The sequence below is a fragment of the Psammomys obesus genome, unplaced genomic scaffold (genome assembly GCF_907164565.1).
Source record: "Psammomys obesus unplaced genomic scaffold, mPsaObe1.curated_primary_1811, whole genome shotgun sequence".
In the NCBI taxonomy this organism is placed as follows: Eukaryota; Metazoa; Chordata; class Mammalia; order Rodentia; family Muridae; genus Psammomys; species Psammomys obesus.
In genome coordinates, this window is record NW_026590663.1 from 9,418,814 (window position 1) to 9,440,209 (window position 21,396).

The 21,396-nt window shown below is 48.0% G+C and overlaps 1 protein-coding gene across 2 annotated transcripts in view; it reads right to left on the reverse strand.

The window, feature by feature from the left end:
• Cep41 (centrosomal protein 41) overlaps nt 1-12,737 on the reverse strand; it is a 38,125-nt gene extending 25,388 nt beyond the window's left edge. For both annotated transcript variants that reach the window (XM_055608231.1, XM_055608232.1), the window contains exons 1-2: nt 12,666-12,737; nt 113-176 (exon numbers count right to left, since the gene is read on the reverse strand). In XM_055608231.1, the coding sequence (XP_055464206.1) occupies nt 113-176; nt 12,666-12,698 (97 nt within the window). In that variant the 5' untranslated portion in view covers nt 12,699-12,737. The remainder of the gene's footprint in view (nt 1-112; nt 177-12,665) is intronic.
• Between the last annotated feature and the right edge of the window lie 8,659 nt (nt 12,738-21,396).

Consider the following 21,396-nt stretch of genomic DNA (forward strand, 5'->3'; position numbering starts at 1 on the left):
ATCCCAGCCGGATGGGCACTTTCCTGTTTATCAACAGCTGCTAATTTTTTTTTTTTTTTTTTTTTTTTTGTGCTACTAGATTTTTAAAAAATTGTTACTGATTTTTACTTACCAGTATCCAGTCTTGACTTGACATGTTGATACCTTGGGTTCTGTGGTATCCGTCTGGTTAGATACTACAAAAAAAGAAAATTCACAAGGACGGGGGTTAATGTGAGGATGGTGGCAGGAAAGAGGAGCATGTGCTAAGATTTCAGACCGTAAAGATGGAGGCTCAGGGGCTCAAGTGTGTCTTCCAGACAGGGCCCCTCAGTGTGCCATCTCCCTGGGTGGAGGCAGTTACCTTGTTTCTATCAAAGCATTTCCACATTTCATCAACATAATCTCCTAGTACTGTATGCTAAAGAAAAAGAAAAACCTTAAAGATGTCTTCCGGAGACATCTAATGTCTCTTTCTAATGTCACTCTTTGTATCATGGCTTCAGGGCCATCTCTGGACACTCCACAGCTCCCTACCCTCCCTACCATGTGGCAGGCAGGACCCAGAGGTTCCGATGCTGGCAGGCTCTCTGGAGCTCCACAGATGTCAGGGATGGCATCTGCTTGGCAACAGAGGCTCGGGAGAGCTCATGGCCGCAGAGGTGTCCACATTCTGGAAGTTAACACTGAGTCCACATGCAGACCATCCCCTATTAAACTCCTGTGGTGAATGGGAAAGCCACTAGGGAAGGCAAGGTCCCAGGGAAGCGCTGTCCCGCCTGGGCCTCTCTGGTCTACAGACAGGAGAGCTGTGTTCGGCACAGGTGGGTGCTCCTCTGACCTTCCTTCTCTGTAGTGTTGCCATGCTGTGTTGATGGGGACTATCCCCCTAACAGTCCAGTTTAGACAGACAACTTCTCCTTGGCAAAACCCTTGTCCACTGTGGAGCTGTCTGAGGTGGAGACAGGCACTCTCCCCCAGGCCTCCAAGCTACGGAGGGAACCCCCTCTTATCTCCACAACTACATCTCTTCCCTGTGATTTTTGTGGCGACGGAGACAATGAAGAGTTCATGCTCATGGGCCTTGTTCACGGCAAGTACATCTATTATTGCCACAGTCAATCAGTGATGATGCACACCGAGTTCCTCAGGAGAGAACATCAAACCTACAAAGACTGGACCACTTGCCCTTGAAGTCAGCGAGGGGCAGGCCAGCACTCTGTGGGGGCTGGGGGATAAAGAACCATCAGAATTCCTTTGAGGATGGCCCACGGAGCACAGGGACAGCCTAGGACCTTCTGCCGGCCAGTTTGGGATTTCAGACACCAAGAAGGACTGTTAAAAACAGCACCGGAAAAGGCACTCGCGGCCAACCCCGGACCTGAATTCCATCCCTAGGGCGCACGCGGCGGCAGGACAGGCCCAGCTCCGGAAAGTTGTCCTCTGGCTGCACTGTTCACGCGGTGGCACGCACACATACTCGGGCACACACTTGGGCGCACACACAACGTAATCTTTAAAAAACGAACAAAACTGGGGGTACCTACCAAAACTTACCCATTCTTAATTTTGCCAAATAGGCACTTAAAATCTCACAACTTCCACTTGCTATTTTATTTTTTAAGGTAAATATATTTATTTTTAAATTAAATCCATTTTTCGCCACATAAAACATAAACCATCTGCTATTTTTTTTCTGCACCGAGGACTGAACCTAGGGCCTCTCACATGCTAGGCAACCGCGTTACACCACTACGCTCTAGCCCACCATCTGCTATTTCAATTACCTAAAAGGTGAAAAAAAGAAACCTCAGGGTAAAAAGGTCAGTGCCTTCATGTTATTAAAAAGCCAATGACGTCTGTTTTTCATTTCACACCAGGCAAGTAAAACCTTTATTATGAACACTGCGGCCCAGTCCTCTGCTAGCGTTTGCAATCACTCCGCTGGCTTAGCAAAAGTGGTGGAAAACTTGTTTCTCCTTGTGATCAGTCATGGCTGCCTAGGAGGGCAAGCAGCAGTGACGTCGGTTCCAATACCATCCCTGGCCGAATATGGAGAAGGTCCTTAAAGAACAGCATACAGACACAAAGAGAGACTTAGGAGGAGTGCCCAGAGGCAGAAAACAGCATGAAAAATCAAATAGTGAACTAAGTCCAGCAAAATAAAATAACACACACACACACACACACACACACACACACACACACACACACACTGCTTCTCTTTTCTTCAGCTGAGGGACATTTTCCCCCTGGTCTACATTTTTATCATTTCTATACGCTATTTTCTGTTTTACTTCTGTTTTGTTTCCTAGCAAAGCTTCTTTTGAAAAATTCCAGGCTCGTCTCCACCGAACCCTGGAGCTTTGTCCATACCTAAGCCAAAATAGCTGAGAAGTGGGGGTGCCTCTGGGGACCAGGTGTGGCGGCAGAATGAGGAGGGGGCGTGTGGACAGCTGCAGCTGCCGAGGCCTCCCCGCCCCCGGTTTTCCCTTACACGCACTAATGAGAAATCCATATGCTGCTGGAGAAAAATGTCAGGTTTCTTTTCTGAGTTCTCATCTCGGTTCAGTTTTTCAGTCCTTTCTGGGACCAGAGCGACGTTGGCTGAGCTCTGTGCCACGCGGCAGCGCAGTGCCGCAGGCTTGGAAGAAGATGCATGGCCTCACACTTTCTTCCTGCAGACTCCCGCCTTGGGGAGGCTGCTGCTTGACCTACTGACCAACTGGCTTTGTTTCCGTGACACACGCAGGCCGGGATGGTGGAAGGGAAAGCATGGCAACTAGAAGCTGCTTCAGTATCCCGCCCTTGCACACAGCCTTAGTGAGCGGTGTTCATGCTCTGGACATTTGTTCCCGAGTGCCGGCTACAAGCCGGTCCCTGTGTGCGGCACAGAGGAAAGCCAGGCCTGGCCATCAGCAATTGCCCCCTGTAGATTGATGGGTGTGCACGTGACGAACAAGGACAGGAAGAGGGGATGGGAAGACACGAGAGCAGCACCTCATGAAGGCCAAGGGTCTAAGCCAAATTCCGAAGCCGTGGAGGTTACTCAAGCGACAGGAGCAGTGGTGCGTGCCACGAGGCGCTGGTGGAGAGAGAAGCCCAGATGAAGCATGAGAACAAAGTGCAGAAGACGTCTCGAGGAACCTAGTGGTCACTGGAAGGCATGGGGAGAAAAGTGACACAGGAAGCCAGGCCAGGGCAGTTCAAAAAGGGCCTTCTTCCCAAAAATCCCAAGGTACCTGCATCTTGTCCTATCAAGCCATGGATTTGCCAGCTCTGTGTCCAGGGACATTTCTCAGGGTGTCAGAACCCAGCAGTGGTGGGTGCTACTGGCATTTCCTAGTGAGAGACGGGGTACTGGTTAATATCCTCTAACACAGCCCAAGAGCCGGGCCGATGTCAACAGTGTGGAACTTGAGAAGCCCGAGAGAAGAGGATGAGGAGTCACTGAAGTAACCCTTCAGTGAGGAGGAGCGATAAGATCTTCTTTACATTTTGGGAGGATCGGTTTACACAATAGGGAGAATGTGATCACAGGCAAGAAAAGAGGCACAAATGCCAGTGAAGAGACTCGTGCTAAGGGGCTAAGAGGCCCTCAAAAGAAGAACGTTTGGAGAAGCTTTGAAATGTAAGCGCTCCGTGGTAGAGCGCTTGCCTGGCGTTGTCCTCTCTGCCCCAAGTGTGAAAATGTGAAGTCAACATGGCTACTTAGCCACCGTACAAAAGAGGGCAGCGGCACTGTAACACACCCAGAGAAGGCAGCGGAAGGGGCATATGTGCAAGAGCGCCCTGGGACGTTTAGGGACACACTAAGTACGGGGTGTTCGTAGGTGCCAAATGCGAGAGTCCAGCGGGCAATGTGGACGTCGCCATCAGGAGAGAGCCAGGCTGAAAAGCAGTTTGGGAATTATCTAACCCCAGGCGGCACATGACTCCCCAGGGCTGACCAGCATCACTCTGGGAAACAGTGGACACTGAGAAGACATTTCTCAACATTGCCAGGCAGGTGGGGAAGAGGCACCTTGGCTGAGATTCAAAAGAGGCCAAAGAAAGTGCATTACCCAAGTCACAGGGCAGTTGTAGGGAGAGGGAAGCCGTCAACTGGGACAACACTGTCAAATCTGAGAACAAGAGGTCAAGCAGGTGCAGGCAGATAGAAATCCAGGTCAAAGGACGGAACAGAAAAGTGAGTTTGGATTTACAAGCCGGGGCGCTGTTGATGGGCCCGGATGGAAGCAGTTCCAGCAAAGTCACAGGGGCAGAAACCACAGGTCAGATGGAGGGGCGGGGGACAGGCGTAGACAGATGTTCTTTTTGACTTCTCTCTCCAGAGCTGCCAAGGCAAACTCACTCTCTCTGTGTGTTGAAGTTTATGTGCTTTAGGGAAAGAGAGGAGAGGTTTGAGGATGTTTACAGTTGAATAGGCAGAGCCTAGGTGGAATAGGTAACTTTTGATATGTATTTAAAACAAAGAAATAAGCTCCATGGTCTCATGAAGCTCATCACGAGAGAGCAGGGAGTTGAGAGCATTTATGTGTGTAAATTACTACAGGCTTCTTGGAAATAACCAAATATGCCAAAGGTCCTCAAGGGGCACATGGCTACTGAGGCACTGTCTTAGTCACGTTCCTGTGGCTGTGAGAAGCACCATGGCAAAACAGCGACCCGAAAGGAAAGGTTCACTACATGACCTACAGGACTACAGGACTACATGTCCTGGTCATAGACCATCACGGAGCAGGGCCTCTCCCTCATCCCTCAGTACGTCACAAAACCTTGTGCTAACAAAGGAGCACCAAGTGTCTGCCAAACACAACGAAGCAAGGCACAACAGCACACACCTGTGACCCAGCTCCTCTGGAGGGGTAAGTGGGAGGATTGTGAGTTCTAGGCCAACCTGGGCAACTCTGTAAGACACGCTCCCCACCCCCAAATCAACACACACACGCAAACACAAACATTAAACATGGAGGCCCATGTACACGTCAATACCATATGAGAGGCTCTAGAGGTCTGAGGGAAGACTGACTGCTGAGACGCTGGGCTGAGAAGTCAGGCTTCATGGAAGAATGGGTGTGAGATAACAAGAGGGATGGAAAAATATTCCAAGTGGAAATAAATTCTAATAGCACAGCCATTTTAAAGGTATGTTTGAAAAACAAATTGCTGTTTGCTAAAGAAAGTTGAAAATCAGCAGAATGGCAACCGCTGCTCTCAGTCCGTGAGTACGGCCCATGTTGTTTGACACCCGACCAAGAAGCGCTTTCCCTACCTCGTCTCACTTAACTGTTAGCTACTGTGAAGCTGAACTTCTGCCAGGGTTTTCCCATGACCTTACTGGGAAGTTTCCGTGACTCTCCTGGAGCTCTGTAAAAGAGTCTGTGTCCGTACATTTTCTCTGCTGGAGCCCTAGGTCTCCACCAAAGGAGATGTAATCCCCAAGCCCCTCAGTAACATCAGGGTGTGGAAGTGTGCACCTGGAGAGAGGTTCCAGGTGGAGAAGGCTGGCTATTGGGGAGAAGTGAGGACCAGCTCTTCTCGGCAATGCAGCGTACTGAAAGCTGAGGTCTAAGTGTCCAGCACATCACTGCTCCGCACAGCCAGAGACTACGCACAGGAGGACAGAGATCTGGGAAGATGGGACTGCTGGAGAAGGATTAGTGAGAAGTTCGCACGCGGTTTTTCTGAAGAAAAGTTACAACAAAAGGCAGGAACAAGGACAGGAGCAATGCCTGCACCATGGGCGCCGTTCTGATTTCCCAGCTCTCATGACAGGGTGCACATGCTCTTTGGCACATTTACATTTTTTTAAAGTCCCTGTACATTTGGTTCAGAACGCCCCTACTTATATGTCCACAGATGAGGGGAGTGAGTGCTGGCCTTCAGGTAATCCCACATTACAGTAGGTTTTTGTTCAAAGAGGAACCTTAAAGATGGGTGTTTTAATTGACCCAGAAATAGTCACCGTGGCCCACAACTCCATGGACAGCAATTCCTACTTTCTCAGTGGCTCCTACTCATGGCAGACTATATTTCTGAAGATGGAGTCAAACTTCCCCATCTGGCTACACTATGGTTTTATAGTACCCTGATGAGAGATGAGGCCTACCACCCTTGTCTCCACACTTTGAGTCTGTGGCGATGGAGGTGATGTGTGACTTCTAAGGCTTGACTGCACAAGGCAGCACACTTCCACCTGGTTCTCTGGGGCCGCTTACTCTCAGAACTCAGCCAGCAAGCGCGGGAGAGTCCGGACCAACAGACAGCAGCAACGGACACTGAGGAAACCCTAGCTTCAGGCTGTCTGCAAAATCCCACGCTCTTCTGCGAGAAGCCTTTGGCAGGGCTAAGAGATAAAGACAGAAGGTTCCCGTCAGGCCACTAAAGGGTGTTGCTCGTCAGTCAGATGGAGTGTGCCCTATTGTCGGCTCTTTTCTGCTGGGCCCCGTAAGCCTGACTGTGGCAGGCCATCCCCTCTGTCTGGATATCACTCTCAAATACGGCAGTGGCTGCTGTCTCCACCATTCAATCGCAGTTCCCAACATCAAAATCTACATGCTAAACACAGCACTTTCCCTTAAACTTTCTTGATCCTTCTTTGATATATTAAATTATATGATAGAATTTTTTTAAAAAAAAACCTGTTTCTACTGCATTGGCTTCAGTCATCTCTCCCCTCTGACGTTCCATTGACACGACTCATTCCTCTGTCAGCCCCTTAGCTACTGTTTCTTAGGATTCTACCTTTTCAATTGACAGACTCTCTGTCAAAGACTTACACTTGTTTCCTTTTATAGGCTTCTAATCTCCAAACTTTTCCTTTCTGCTTCAGACATATATTCATTTACTCAAAACTATTTACTCAAAAGTGATTTACTCAAAACTATTTACGCAAAAGTGGAGCTACTCTGCCTGCCAATGGGTAAAATAACCCTATCCCGTGTCCTTGCAAGCATGTCAGAAAACAGACTCGTACATAAAATCATAGTATATGATGGTGAAATGGAAGAGTGAAGAGACAGAATGGATGCATCTAGTCTCACTCCCTCTCAAAACCTCAGCAAGACTTCATTAGGAAGGGTTTTAGGGACATAAACATCCCCCGGTCTGCAAAGGAGGACAGCAACCAAACACTAGAGCCCTGAGACCCACAGAGAGGGGTCTGATCCAGGGAAGAAGTAATGGAGCAAGTGGCTGGCAGAGTAAGGCTCACCAGACATCCACAGCGACAATGACTTGATGGGCCTATGACAGCAGAAGAGTAAGGAGAGCCAGGGAAAGCCAAGAGCAGTTTTTAAAAGGCTAAAGATGCTGCCTCAAGCCTCCCCCACAGGGGGAAGGAAAGGGAGTGGCTGAATAAGGGATGAGGAAAGCTCTGTGGAGCTAGCCCTCCAGATCACCCCCACCCCTGCACTAGGCAATTAGCCCTTGCCCATCTTGGTAAATGTCACCATCTGTAGCTTACTATCAACAGGCCTCTTCTCAATTAAAAAAAAATTCAGTATCTCAATCACCTTTTAAAATCTCCTGCTCAGAAACATAAATTGGCAACTGAGAAGAGTGCCCTTGCTAAAGCAAGTGGCTCGGCTGGTACAGTCCTGCCGTGCAAGCAGGAGGACCCATGTTCCATCCCCAGCACTCCGGGAGTGTGAGACCTCAGTGGGGAAACACAGCAGTAGGATGGGGCTCAGCACATTCCTGGAGCTCACTGATCCGCCAGCTGAGCCTAAACCAAGAAGTCCGTCTCAGAAACTGAAGGGGAGCACAGCAGAGGAAGACACTGAACGCCGGTGAGACCACACATGCACAGGAACGAACATGTGTGTGTGCACAGACCACACCTACATCCACAGACAAACTTTGTTGTTGTTGTTGTTGGGTTTTGTTTTTGTTTTTGCTTCTGGTTTTTGAGACAGAGTCTCACCAGGGAGCCCTAGCTGTCCTGTAACTCACCACCTAGACCAGGCTGGCCTTGAACTCACTGAGCTCTCCCTGCCTGTGCCTCCTGAGCGCTGGGATTAAAGCCATGAGACACAATGCCTGGCTTCACAAATAAGCCTTTCCAAAACACAAAATAACTTTTAAAAAGAGACGCCAGCGAACTGCCTCTCTCCTGACATGCGCTGAGAGGATGTTGTAAGGTAGCCATCTACCAGCAAAGGCGGGCCTCGCCTTAAACGGAATCAGCTGCCACCCAGATTTTCACGACATATTGTTAAGTGGGGAAAAATAGCAAGTCAAAACACCATATGCACAATACAACATTTATGTAAAACAAAATTACAATATAAATATCTCTTTGCCATCCAACATAAATTTTTCAGTATGATGTATACAGAGAAACTTTTGGAAAGGATAATTATGAAAAAATTATAGTGATAGTAATGTGGGAAATTTTCCTACATTATTTATAAAAAAGTAGAATAAAAATTTGATAGTAACAATTACAAACAGTGATAATGATGTAGACACATTAGTCATAAGAACTGTAGAGTCAAAGTAAAAGCATACAGAAACTCCAGGAAAAACAAAGAACAGAAAGGAATTTAAATCCTAATTAGTGTCTGTTGTCCAAAACCCAATATTTATGCAGTCACCATCAACGGCAGCAAAAAGGAAATAAAAGGTCAAGCATTAGAGCAGGAAGCCCAATGTAGAGGTTCATCCTGTAATCCTAGTACTCAAGAGACTCAGGCTGGGGCTGGAGGCCTACTGTGAGTTTAAGGTTTGCCTAGGCAAACCAGATGTGAGACCCCATCGCAAAAGGAAGAACAAAAGAGTTGGGTGCAGTAGCACACGCCTGTGATCCCAGCACTAAGGGAGGCAGAGGCAGGGGGATCTCTGTGAATTCAAGGCCAGCCTGGTCTCCAGAGTGAGTACAGGACAGCCAAGGCTACACAGAGAAACCCTGTCTCAAAAAACAACCAAACAACAAAAACAAAAAACGGAGCAAATGAAGAGGTTAGCTAAATCACAGACAATCACATAATCACATGGAAAGATTGCCAGTTTTCGTGTCTATTAGGGAGACAGATAAAAACTAAAACCATAATGAGGGTTGGCAAGATTACTCAGCCGACATGATGGAAGAAAGAACCAAGTCAGCTGTCCTCTAACTTCCACACAAACATCTTCCACACAAACAAACGCTCCTAATCCCAGGACGGGAGAACACTATGATGAGATAGCACTACCTAAATAGTCAGAGCAATGGAGTAACACGGACAAGACCAGATGTTACCAACATTTTGCAAAATCTAAGATTCTCGTAAGCTCTTAATAGGGATGAAAACGGCCCTGCCGTCTAGGGTTTATTAAAATGCTGCCTCCACAGCTCAGCCACTGCACTCACCTATCTTAACAGAAATGAAAGCTAGTCCACACAAAAAGCGCAATCTTTCTTCCAACAGCCCCACACTGTTTCACACGGGCTGGATGCGTTCATGATCGAGCAGACTGGTCCATCCTCACTACAGGATACCAGCCAGCACTAGGAAGTTACCTGATGCTTCGCCCTGTGTGTCTCAAGGACATTATCCTGAGTAGAAGAAGAAAGCCACCTGAAAGGTCATCTGTTGGGTGGTTCTTTTCCTGTAGCATTCTAAAAATGGCAATACAGAGATGGAGAACATATTTGTGGTTGCCAGGGATGAGGGCAGTTAAGAGAGGAAAATGGGCGTGATGGGAGGGCATCACAAGGGGACGACTGCAGTCACAAAGTTCTTTACTGCAACTGAAGCTCAATGCATATGCAAATTTGGCTTGTATTAAACCTACACATGTGACAAGATGGCCTAGAACTATGCACAAATTGTACAAGCTTTAATCCCTGGCTCTGATGGTGTACTGATGAAGGGCACACAAGACTCTGTCCTGTTTTACTACCTTTCTGCAAATCTATAGTTACTTTAAAATGGTTTTTTAAAGGAACATCAGAGTGGAAAACAGAGCTCTGAGAAGTTAAAAAGATGGTGGGTCTGGGAGATATCGCAGTCAGTGAAATGATGGCTGGGCGAGTCTGAGGAGCTGGCAGCGATCACCAGAACCCATGTGAAGAAGCTGGGGTCATGTGCCTATAATTGCAGTGCTAAGGAAGCAGAGACAAACGTGTCCTTGGCGTGTGCTATGTAAACAGCATCTGAGCAGAGTACCTGCGGTTGCTGACCTGTGTATACACACGCGGACCCTGCCCCACATACACCCACACACATAAAACACACACATGACACAATTACAGTCAATACAAGAATTAGGAAACACAAATCTCTTTCCCTCTCTCTCTGGGATTTTCAAGGCTTCCCTGTCCTCAGAGTCCCTCTGTAGACCAGGCTGAGATCAAGGGTGTGCTCCATCACTGCCCAGCACAAAGCTGAATTTCTTAAAGCAGAAAGACAAAAACAGAGAGGCAGGAGATAAAAATCATAATAAAAAAATTCACAGCCAGTTACACCGCATAGAATAGCAAAATGATGAATCCAAGAAAGAGAGTGAAGGAAATGAAGTCAACGGTAAAGTAATTCAAGAAAAATTTACAAACTAGAAAGATACACGTTTCTGCTGTTTAACAAAGTGAGTGAAAACAGACCACAACAAGGAATCTTTTTGTGAAATGTCATAACACCAAAATGAAGCTTCCTGAGAGGAAAAGCAAGTCACAAAGCAACAGAATAGCTTTGGATTTTTCTACAGAAACACTGGTGTCTGGGTCACAGAGCAATGTCTTCAAGATGCTGCTGTTTTCCAATCAACAAGTCTATCCTAAGCCACAGTCAGGAAAATAAATAAAGTGGATGTAGAACAGAAAGTCTTAGATATGCTTTACATTTTGGGTAAATAAAAAGACTGAATTCTTTCTCAAGGATTCCTGGAGAATGTCCTCCAGTCAAGAAAGGCAGTAATGACAGCAACTGTTTGTCCCGTCCTCCTCTAACACATTCCTCATCCTCTTCCTGATTTCACTCATGAGAACCCATGAGTGGTCTCAGCTGGGAATCAGTCACCCATCTCAATGCCATCTCTCAAAGGTGACTGTATTTGCTGGAGTGTTTTACACCTAGTATTTCTCCTTAATTCTGCCCCTACTCTTAGCCTCAGTTTAGACATACGTCAACATAGCCACCTAACAGATATCTCTGCTTCTTGCCTTGGTCTGCTCAGCTCCATCCTCCATCCTGAGAGGACTGTAACTGTGCCTGAAATGCAAATCTGATCACAACACTAAGACCCCTTAAACGCTTCCTGCGCTCTGATCAAAAGGCGGAATAATTATACCGTCACTCTAGCACTGCCTCCTCACCTCACCGGATCTGATACTATTTTAGTTCACAAAACATAGTTTATTTCTAGGACATACTGTTGACACGCACACACTGTGGAATTGTTAAATCAAGAGAGCTGGAATTCTCTTGGCTAACCTGAAATAAACGTTAATGTTTTAGCCACCCTGCTGTGCAATTTCAAAATTTTAAGTTATCTTAACAAACTTTCTCTCCTGTGACCAGCATCTCTTAGTCTCTGAAACCCTAACCCCAACTTCTGATGACCATTACTCTAATTTGTACTTCAATGAATTGGGCTTTAGCTTCCAAACGTAAGTGACTCTATGCGGTATTTACACAGTACTGTCAAGGCTGGGTGCACACCTTTGAATGCCAGCGTGCAGGAGGCAGGTGGATCTCTGTGAGTTTGAGACCAGCCTGGTTCTCGGACAGGCAGAGTTCCAGGGCAGCCGGGAGTTATATAGTGAGACTATCGTGAAAAGCGAAAAACATGAAATAAAATCATAGACATTTTATGATTCATATGACATAGACATCTATGTCTATCGTCATAGACACGATAGCACACACGGTACAGTTCCGTCAGGCACCAGCCATTCACCAGGAAACAAAAAGACCTACAGCCGGTGTCTGCTACAAAGGTGCACAAGGCCCCTCTTGACTCGCCTCTTGCTCTGTAGACCTCTACTGAGGCTTGCTCATGCTCTTCTACCCAGAATGCTCTTCAGCTGACTAGGGAACAAAGGGCCTTGCTGTGTTGGGAACCTTCCAGCTGGAGAACCTCCTTGTCTCAGCTGAGTCCTGGCCTCCCCCTTACACCTCAACTCCCGTCTACAGGCTTCCATCACTAGACTGAGAAGGGTAGAGACTTTTTTTTTTGTCGTCTTTGTAGGCCTGGCACTTTGGTAAGAGTCAAGTGATAGCGGGTGACATTAAACTGGTACAGTGCAGAAGGGCGCTGACGGTAAACGAGAGGAACACAGTGAAGGGTGCAAAGGAAGGGGTGCCGTGTTGGGCTGGTTGCCACAGCTCGGTCGGCTGCACCCCGACTCTCAGAAGTGACGGGCCCTGCATCTCCTTCCGCGTTTCGGGGGCACGTTTCACTTCCTTGGCAAGTGTCAGCCTCGACTGGAAACTCCTGGAAGGCAGGGGCTGTGGCTTGGCGTGCGCGGCTCCTCCGAGCCTCACTGCGCGCCGTCGGGCCGGCCCTGGCGGGGAGGGCACGCCGGGCACCCCGGGCGCCGCCTGCCGCGGGGCCCAGGCCTGCCCCGCCCCGGCCCTGCGCTCGGCCCCCTCCTCACGCCTTCCAGGAGGCGGAAGTGGCCGGCTCTCGTCCCTGCCCACGTGGCGCCTTTTCCGGTGCGCCCGCCCCCGCCGGCTCTCGGGTCCGGACGCGGCCCTCACCTCAGGGTTCCCAATGTGCCTCCGGGCAGACATATCTGCTCCAACCGACCACGCTCGGGCTTCTAGCCTCACGTCTCGCCACTAATCTAGCCTCCTACCCGCACCCAGCCCCGCTCGGCCGCCCCCCTGTAACCTCTCCTCCGATTGGCCCGGCCGGCCAGGGCGGCCAATCGGCGCTCCGCTTGCTGCGCCGGCCGGGCGGGCGCGAAGCGGCTCCATGGTTGCCCGGGGCAACGCGGGACGCCCGCTCGCGCAGCTCCGAGCCCCGGGCCGGCCCCGGCCTGAGCGCGGGAAGGCAGGCGCGGGGGAGGGGAGGGGAGGCCGGCGCCTGCGCACAGCGGAGGAGCGGGCGGCCGCGGGCTGAGCGCGAAGTCAGCCCCGCTCGCCCCAGCCCCTCGCAGAGCCGTTCTAACAAAACGTCGGGGCTGCGCCTTCCGCGACGGGCGAAGTGCTACGGCCCACGGGGGCTTAACGGCAACGAGAGTGCAGAGTTGATTATTTCCAGGTTTAAGTTATTATGCAAATTATGCAAAATAGCATAAGTAAACACTAATTATGGTTGCTGCAAAAGCTTTTAGTCTAGCTAAGGAACGGCAGCCTTAATTGCAAAGAGCACGCGCCGTTCGGTGTCTCATCATTCATTTAACAAGTGTTTAATAAGCACCTTAGGGGGAGAGCGGCTGCACGCTCTGTGGAGGATGGGAAGGATGACAAAACCCAATCCCGTTGTCATGGAAACCATTGTGACTCCTGCCACCAACCACCACCTGTTCTCATACCAGATCTGAAAATTGAGTCCTAGCACCTTTACAAAACAATTACCCACACAGTTTGATTCGTTTCCTAAATGTCCCACCAAATCCATCAAAATTCTTATTTCCCTCTTACAGGGAAGGAGCAGCACGGTAGCCCTTTGTCCTTCGCGCTAAGTCGTTTTTCCGGGAATAGAGAGAGGTCACACACTCCATTCCTGCTCATACTAGCTAGTTCTGGGCAAATTATAACGTCCATGTGAGCTGCTGCAGGGTCTTTGCAGATGCCCCTCTCGACAGCGCGGTCTCCCTTACCCTGTCCTCTCAGCTGCTTCAGGAACCTGGTGTTAGGACCATATCTCCGATCAGGCCGTTCAAACAGGCTGGACCTCCGGGATCTTGGAGCGTCTTCACAACCGGCCCCTGCACTTTATCCACTTTATTCACTTTTTATTACCTACCAAGGCTTATCTTAACCTTTACCGTCTCTAGTCCTTTAACCCTTCTCAAATTTCCACTCCCTCGTCACCCTACTAGCATAAAGGATTGGGGTCTGCAACAAACTAGGAGGGAGGAGGCAGGAGGATATTTATCAGATCTTTGCATAGGGAGCAGGAGCTTCTAGACACATTTAGAATGTATGCCCTTGTGCAGTGTGGAGTGACCAAAGGGACGGTAGGATGGCTTAGTGGACAGAGGTCCTGCCTGCCAGAGTGGATGAGGTCATGCCCAGGAACCTTCAGGGCTAAAGGAGAGGCTGTATCAAGGGGAGCTATGCGTCTTTCAGCTGAAAAACAAGGCACTAATGAAGTTACAGAACACAGTCGAGTCCCAAGAGCAGGAAGCCGACTGTCCAGACCCCATTCTGCTGCTGTTCACCAAGGCGGGGTCACCTTTCTGCAAGACTGCTAACGTTTGTCCCAGTGGGTGTGGAAATGTTAGCTTTGCTGACCTTAGTGGCCACTGTGCTTAGGGCCGCAGACAAGGCATAGGTTACACAAGTGTGTAGCCTTCAGCTGATGCCACCTTGTTCCTGGATGAAGCAGTTTAAACACATCTCCTTCTCCATCCTCTGCGTTTTGATGCGGAGGAGCCCAGAGGCCTCAAGAAGAGCCGCCCTTGCTTCCACAGTGGACTCTTTGGTAGTGTCAAGCTACAAAAAGAAAGGCTTGTAGCATCAAGATTCCTTTCACATCCTACTTGTGTCAAAACCAACCAGATCAAAATTAAAGGAAGGTGTTTACTCTCAATATGAAAAACAGCTAAATGCGATCAAATGAAAGAAAACATTCAGTAAACATAGTAAGACACGTCTAACAAGACAGAGAACTGTCTCATTTTTCAACTAGCAGACAAAAGAGATTTTTCTTTCTAAAATGTTGACCAGATAGTGTCCAGTGATTCTTGAGATCAACTTCTTCAGTTACTTCCAGTGTGCATATGAAGAAGTGTGACCTAGTGAACACTAGTTTGATAACGACTACAGAGAAATCCTCAAATCGTAATATCCCAGCATTTTCCCAAGGAAACAGAGTAATGTATGGCCATGGCACTCGTAGATGTTAACTGGACTCTTAAAACACCGGAAACAAACAAACAAAAACAACCTAAGTGGTCATCAAGTAAAAAGTGATTAAAATATATGGTGGAATATTCAGAAAAGATAATTTTGCAGAACCATTAAAACATATATTTTAAGGAATAATCAGATGAGAGAATTAAAATCAGTGGGTATTGGTTTAAGGGCTAGCTAGGTGGAGACATGTCCAGTAATGCCCTAAGGGGAAGAACTAGCCTTACTGCATTCTTTCCCCGCCCACTAAATAACAGTTGCTAGGAAACCAACCCATATGACCAGGCCAGAACTGTTTGTAGTCTTGGCACCTAAAGTGGACCAATGGTTTCAAAAGTCAATTTCCCTTGCCCAGGCATGTAAGGCCCTGCTTGCATTTTTTTCCCTTTAAAAACTCTGTATCCCTAGACCTCGGGGCCGCATTCCTCTTCTGTTTCCACAGGAGGTTTATGTCCAGTGTTCGAACGCGTATACAATTTAAAAAAACTCATGTATTTACAGCGGAGTCTATTTATTCCTGGTCTTTTGGGGCTCTTGAACTGGGCAGAACAAGAGCAACAGAGAACTACTCCTGATACACTAAATGAAAAGAATTCTGAGAAACTTAATATGACCCTGATATGTATGGAGAAAAAATGCAGGTATCCATAGGGGGAAAAATGAAAAAAGTTAATAAAAGCTGTGTCTGGATTACAGAATACAGATGTTTGTTGTACTCGGCCAACATTTTGTGAGTTTCACAGGTTTTCTTTGGCAACTATGGACTCACTCCATACTTTAACAATCCCATTCTTCCCCTAAGAAACAAAACTCATCGTGCTGGCTACATCCTGAAAGCTGTCTATGGCTTTGTCTGGACTGATTTAGGCCAGAGCGGAATTCTGGGTAATTCCCCTATGTGAAGAGCTGCAGTTCTTGGCAGTTAAAGACTCTCCAGGCCCTTGAGTGCGATCCTTGCAATCAGAGTGGTGATTGCTGAAGAGCTGCGTGCTCTGTCTGTGTGAGAAGTTCTGATTCTTTTCTTTGGAAGTTCCTACTCCCACTGATTAATCTTATTTTTCTCCAAAGTTGGAAATGCTCTTATGAACTTCCATTTGTTTGATGTCTCCTTTTTAACCCTATATGGGTTCCCAGAAGCTTTTAGTCTCTATTGAGTTTGAGGGGAGGGAGCCTCAGGAAAGGTCAGTGTGGCTGATAGAAAGCTAGTTTGTATTTTAGGTGTCCCTGGGGCTGCTCAGTCCTCTCTCCCAAACTAAAAGGGGATTTTGGCACTAAGCAGCAAGGCCCTTTCCTGTGCTTCAAGCTCTCTGTACCTTTCTTCACCCTCTCGTCCAGCTTCACACCCTCCATCCGTTTGTCCTCCTTGTCCTCCCTTGGGTGTCAAGTCTATTTTCTTGATTAAAGCCCAAATTCCCCACTGTCTCATGATGTTCCTTTTTGGATATGGGCCTTGGCTCCCTTCCTCGGCTTGATTTCTTCTCATTTCCTAAATGACATACATGTCCAGATGTTAAGGAAATAGTTCCACCCAATCTAGCCCAGTCCTGGGATCCTCTTCTGGGCCCCTGGAAGTGGAACTTAGAGCTGAAGCAGAGAGCCTCTATCTCTCTACCCTGTGGAAGGGTCCCGTAACAGTGGCAACAATTTGGTGCCATTCTGTGTGGAATGTGTGCGAAGGAAGAGCACACCGAATCTGAGTATGATGCTGACCCTTGCCTGTACAAGCCTGTAGCCAGTCCAAGGAGACGGACTGACACGCAGAGCTACCGTCACACACAGCACTCCTTTTTGACGAAACCAAGGCACAATGGTGTGACACCCTGGTTGATTGGCTGCTGGAGTCCATGTTCCTGCTTGCAGTTCTGCAGCCACTTGTGTCTTCATCCACTTTCTGTCCTTAGAACAAGATGCCAGAGGCCAGACAAGTGACAAAGAATAGAAATTCATTTTAGTCAGAGTTGTGGGGCCGAGAAGTCTAAGGGAATGCTGGCTGCACTTGCTCCTTGCCACACCGTGACCTGACCGAGTGCGTGCTGGGGAGTGCTTCCTTGAGGGTGCCCTGTTCACCTATTAATCTGACAATCTGCTCGTGAAGACCGAGCTCTTAACGACCCTATCGCCCCTCAAATGTCCCACAGCAAAGTATGGATATAGGAGTTGGGGGTTACAGTTTTTCAAACCATAGGAGCTGGCTACATGGCTGCCTCGCTGTGACAGAATGTGTGCATGAAGTCCCCTCCCAGAAGACCTTACACCTGTGACAGAGTCTACATCTGGGTAACCCAAGGAAAGCTTTGGTCTTTGGCTTCAGATTTCCAGGGCACAGTGTTCTGCCACAGACCCAGCAAGAACAGCACTGTGAAGAGCTGACCTGGGTCAGAACGGAGGAAGATCAGAGTGCGGTGCCCTATTGTACTCTGGGTACAAGGGGTGGGCTTGTGTGCTGGGAAAAGCCCAGTGGGAACAGTGTGTCAGGTGACCACATTTGTCAAACCAACATAATAACTGGAGGTTTCGTGCAAAGATGCGAGGCCTCTAGCTTGCAAGCCCCTCCCCTTGCCTTCCTTGCCTCTCTTCTCCAAATAGGATTCTTGTCCATAAGTTCTAAACAATCAAGATCATACCGATGGTAAAAGAAAACAAAACCATGGGGGCTGGAGAGATGGCTCAGTGCTTGAGAGCACTGTCTGCTCTTCCAAAGGTCATGCCTTCAATTTCTAGCAACCACATGGTGGCTTACAACCATCTATAATGTGAACTGATTCCCTCTTCTGGCAGGTGTAAATGCAGAGAGAACACTCATATACATTAAAAAAAGAAAGAAAGAAATTTAAAAAACAAAACAAAACAAAACAAAACCACACTGACAGACATTCTGCTTCCATTTAGTATACAAAATACTGCATGGGAGCATTACTCCATCGTAACAAACAGAAAAATAATTCTTCTATCAAAATCATGTCCCCTTGAGGCCTTCGGAGAGAGATGATCCCACAGTCGTATGCCAGCCACATAATGAACTGCAAAGTCCTGCACAGCACCCGTTGGCCCCTTGGGCTGGACACAAGGTTCCCAGTATAGGAGCAGGAAAGACGAAACCCATGGCCTCAGGCTGCATGTGCCTTGGCAGGCCGATGTGGAGTAGCAGGAGTGTGCCGAAGTCAACTCTGTGTCAGCTCGGCTGCACCAAAGCACCCAGAGGTTTGGTCAAACATGTATACGGGTGTTTCTGTAAAGTGTGTTAAAAGATGAGATTAACTGGTTGACTTTGAGCAAAACAGGTGACCCTCTAGGCTGTGGTTTGGCTTCATCCAAACAGTCGAAAACCTTAGGAGAAAAAAAGACTGACTCCCCCGAAAGGAATTGAGGATTTGCCAGCAAGCTGCGTATGGATGCCCTTTCCTTCGTCTCCAGCCCACGTGCCCACACAGACTTCTGTTGTTGTTGTTGGCCTCTATAATTACATAAAGCACTTAATTCCTTGCTCCTCCAGCCATACAGAGAAACCCTGGTAAATGAATGGGTGGCGGGTAGAGCTATCTACACGCCACTGCTGCTGTTTCTCTGAGAAAACTGATCAGGATGGAGATGAGGACACAGAGGACATTGGAACTCTCTTTTCCATCAGTGCCCCCTGGTTATTCATGGAGAGATTGGTGCAAGACAAGGCATCCAAGGGAAGCTACCTTGGTGGAGTAGATTTGCAGGAAGTGATGGGTCACTGCTGGAGACAGGCACAAACGTTACCCATGCCCTGTACTCCTGTGTAAATGATAAAACCTTTGGCTCTCAGGGGCAGGGGCCCCACGGAGCGGGGAAACATCTGGGGCGAGGAAGGAAGCTGGCCTTCCCATTCCCAGGAATTCCACAGACATCTGCTGCTTTGGAGAAAGGGGAGAGGCTCAAGCTGCTTGTGTGGATCAAGAAAGTCTCTAAATCAAAGAACCTGCACCAGTACCCAGCAGGCATGAGTGCCACGGGGAGGGAAAGGCGATGCTCCTCTGCCTGCCAAGGCCTCCAAAAGTACCAGGCAGTGTTTGGCCAGGTGAGAGAGGAGGGAGCAGGATGGAGCAGGCCTCTGGAGATGAGGCTAACAACCCTTGTGGGAGACCGAGGGGCCTGCCCAGGGGGATCAAGAGCTCCTGGCCAGCCTTGCTGCAGCTTGTGTAGGGACTGGGAGGGAGGGCTGTGGAGAAAAGCCTCCAGCACCAGTGTGCAGGTATGCGGAGGTAACCCACTTCCTGAAGAGACCCTTCCAGCTCCAAGCATAGGGCTGTGGCCCTATCTGGTACTCAGGGAAGACAGAGCAAGACCCTCATACGAACCATCTCAGCTACTGAAGAGCTAGCTAGGCCCCCAACAAGAGCAGCCCAACAGGGGAGCCACGCTGCCTGCACCCTGGTGCGAACACAAGCTAATTTAGGTAACTCACCACTCAGTACCAAATCCCGCCATAGGAACAAAGAGAGAAAGGGACGCTCCTAGTCAGGAGTGAAGATCCTTCCGGAGGATTTTGCAATCACTGACTAGCTAACATACTAAAACTTCTAGTGAAAAAGGTAGAAAACATATGGATTAACATATGGAGATTTTTAGCAAATAGGGAGAAACTATGAAAATTGAAATATGAGGAATAAAAACATACCAACGGTGAAGAATTCGGGGCTGGCAAGATGGCTGAGGGAGTAGAAGGCACTTGCTGTGAAGCCTGACTGATCCCTCATGGCAGCACCAACAAACTGCTCCAGGAGGTTGTCATCTGCCCTCCACACACGCGCCTCGGAATACTCGAGCACTAAATAAACAAATCATATTTTTTTAAAGGTCAAAGGAGAGATAGAGTCTTTCAGGGGCCCTCTGTGGTAGGCTCCTGTCCTGTTAATTGTTTTCTCCTACGTCCAATGCACCTCCCATTTGTATTTCTAAGTGAGGACTGATCATCTTACCCCGGGTCCTCTTTCTTGTTTATCTTTTTTAGGTGTACAGATTTCATTATGTTTATCATATCTTATAGGACTATATGAGTGAGTATATGCCATGTGTGTCTTTCTCCTTCTGGGAGACCTCACTCAGAATGATCTTTTCTAGATCCCACCATTTGCCTGCAAATTTCATGACTTCCTCCTTTTTGATTGCCGAGTAGTATTCCATTGTGTAAAAATACCACAATTTCTGTATCCATTCCTCCGCTGAGGGGCATCTGGGCTGTTTCCAGCTTCTGGCTATTACAAATAAAGCTGCTACAAACATGGTTGAACAAATGTCCTTGTTGTGTACTTGAGCCTCTTTTGGGTATATGCCTAGGATCTTGAGGAAGCACTATTCTTAGTTGTTTGAGAAAGCACCAGATTGATTTCCAAGGTGGTTGTACCAGTTTACATTCCCACCAGCAATGGAGGAGGGTTCCCCTTTCTCCACATCCTCTCCAGCATGTGTTGTCACTTGAGTTTTTCATCTTGGCCATTCTGATGGGTGTAAGGTGAAATCTCAGGGTTGTTTTGATTTGCATCTCCCTGATGGCTAAGGATGTTGAGCATTTCTTTAAGTGTTTCTCTGCTATTCTATATTCCTCTGCAGAGAATTCTCTGTTTAGCTCCGTACCCCATGATTTAATTGGATTACTTGATGTATTGCTTTTTAACTTCTTTAGTTCTTTATATATACTGGATATCAGCCCTCTGTCAGATACAGGGTTGGTGAAGATCCTTTCCCAGTCTGTAGGCTGTCGTTTTGTTCTGACGACAGTGTCTTTTTCTCTACAGAAGCTTTTCGATTTCATGAGCAACCTAATATCAGCAGCAACCTAGACAGAGCTGCTGAGACCTTGAAGAGAGTAAGAGGATCATCCAAAATGAAACACAGCAAAAGTCTGGGAAAGGGTACAGAAAAGAGCACTAAAAAGTTGAAGGCTGGGATGTGGGCTGGCTGGTGCCGGGCTCTGCAGCTGGCACGCAGGGCACGCAGGGCATCTCACACACCTGAATATGCACACGTGCACACAAACATCGTACGTTCACCCACAGGAGCTATGCTATTGTTAAATGCTGGGATGTCGTCAGGATGACACTCAGATAGGAGAGCTGTGCGCGACAGAGATGGAGCGGGAAGAATTTTCTAAAATTAATAGAAAGCAACCCAGGAGAAGTTCGGAGAACTCAACACTCTACTCAGAAAGAGAGCCAATGCACTCAGAAAGAAAAGGAATACTACACAGAGAAGAACAAGGGTAAAGTTAAAGCAAACATCTTGTCGGTAGCAACAACAACCCCCCAAACAAAAAAACAAACAAACAAACTAACTAATTAAACTGAAAAATTAAGGGATGTGTTTTAAGTACAGAAAGAGGGGGTGTCGATTCTGAATCCTACAGCGAGGGTATCCTTGTGTTGGTTGACTGTTAAGCAAG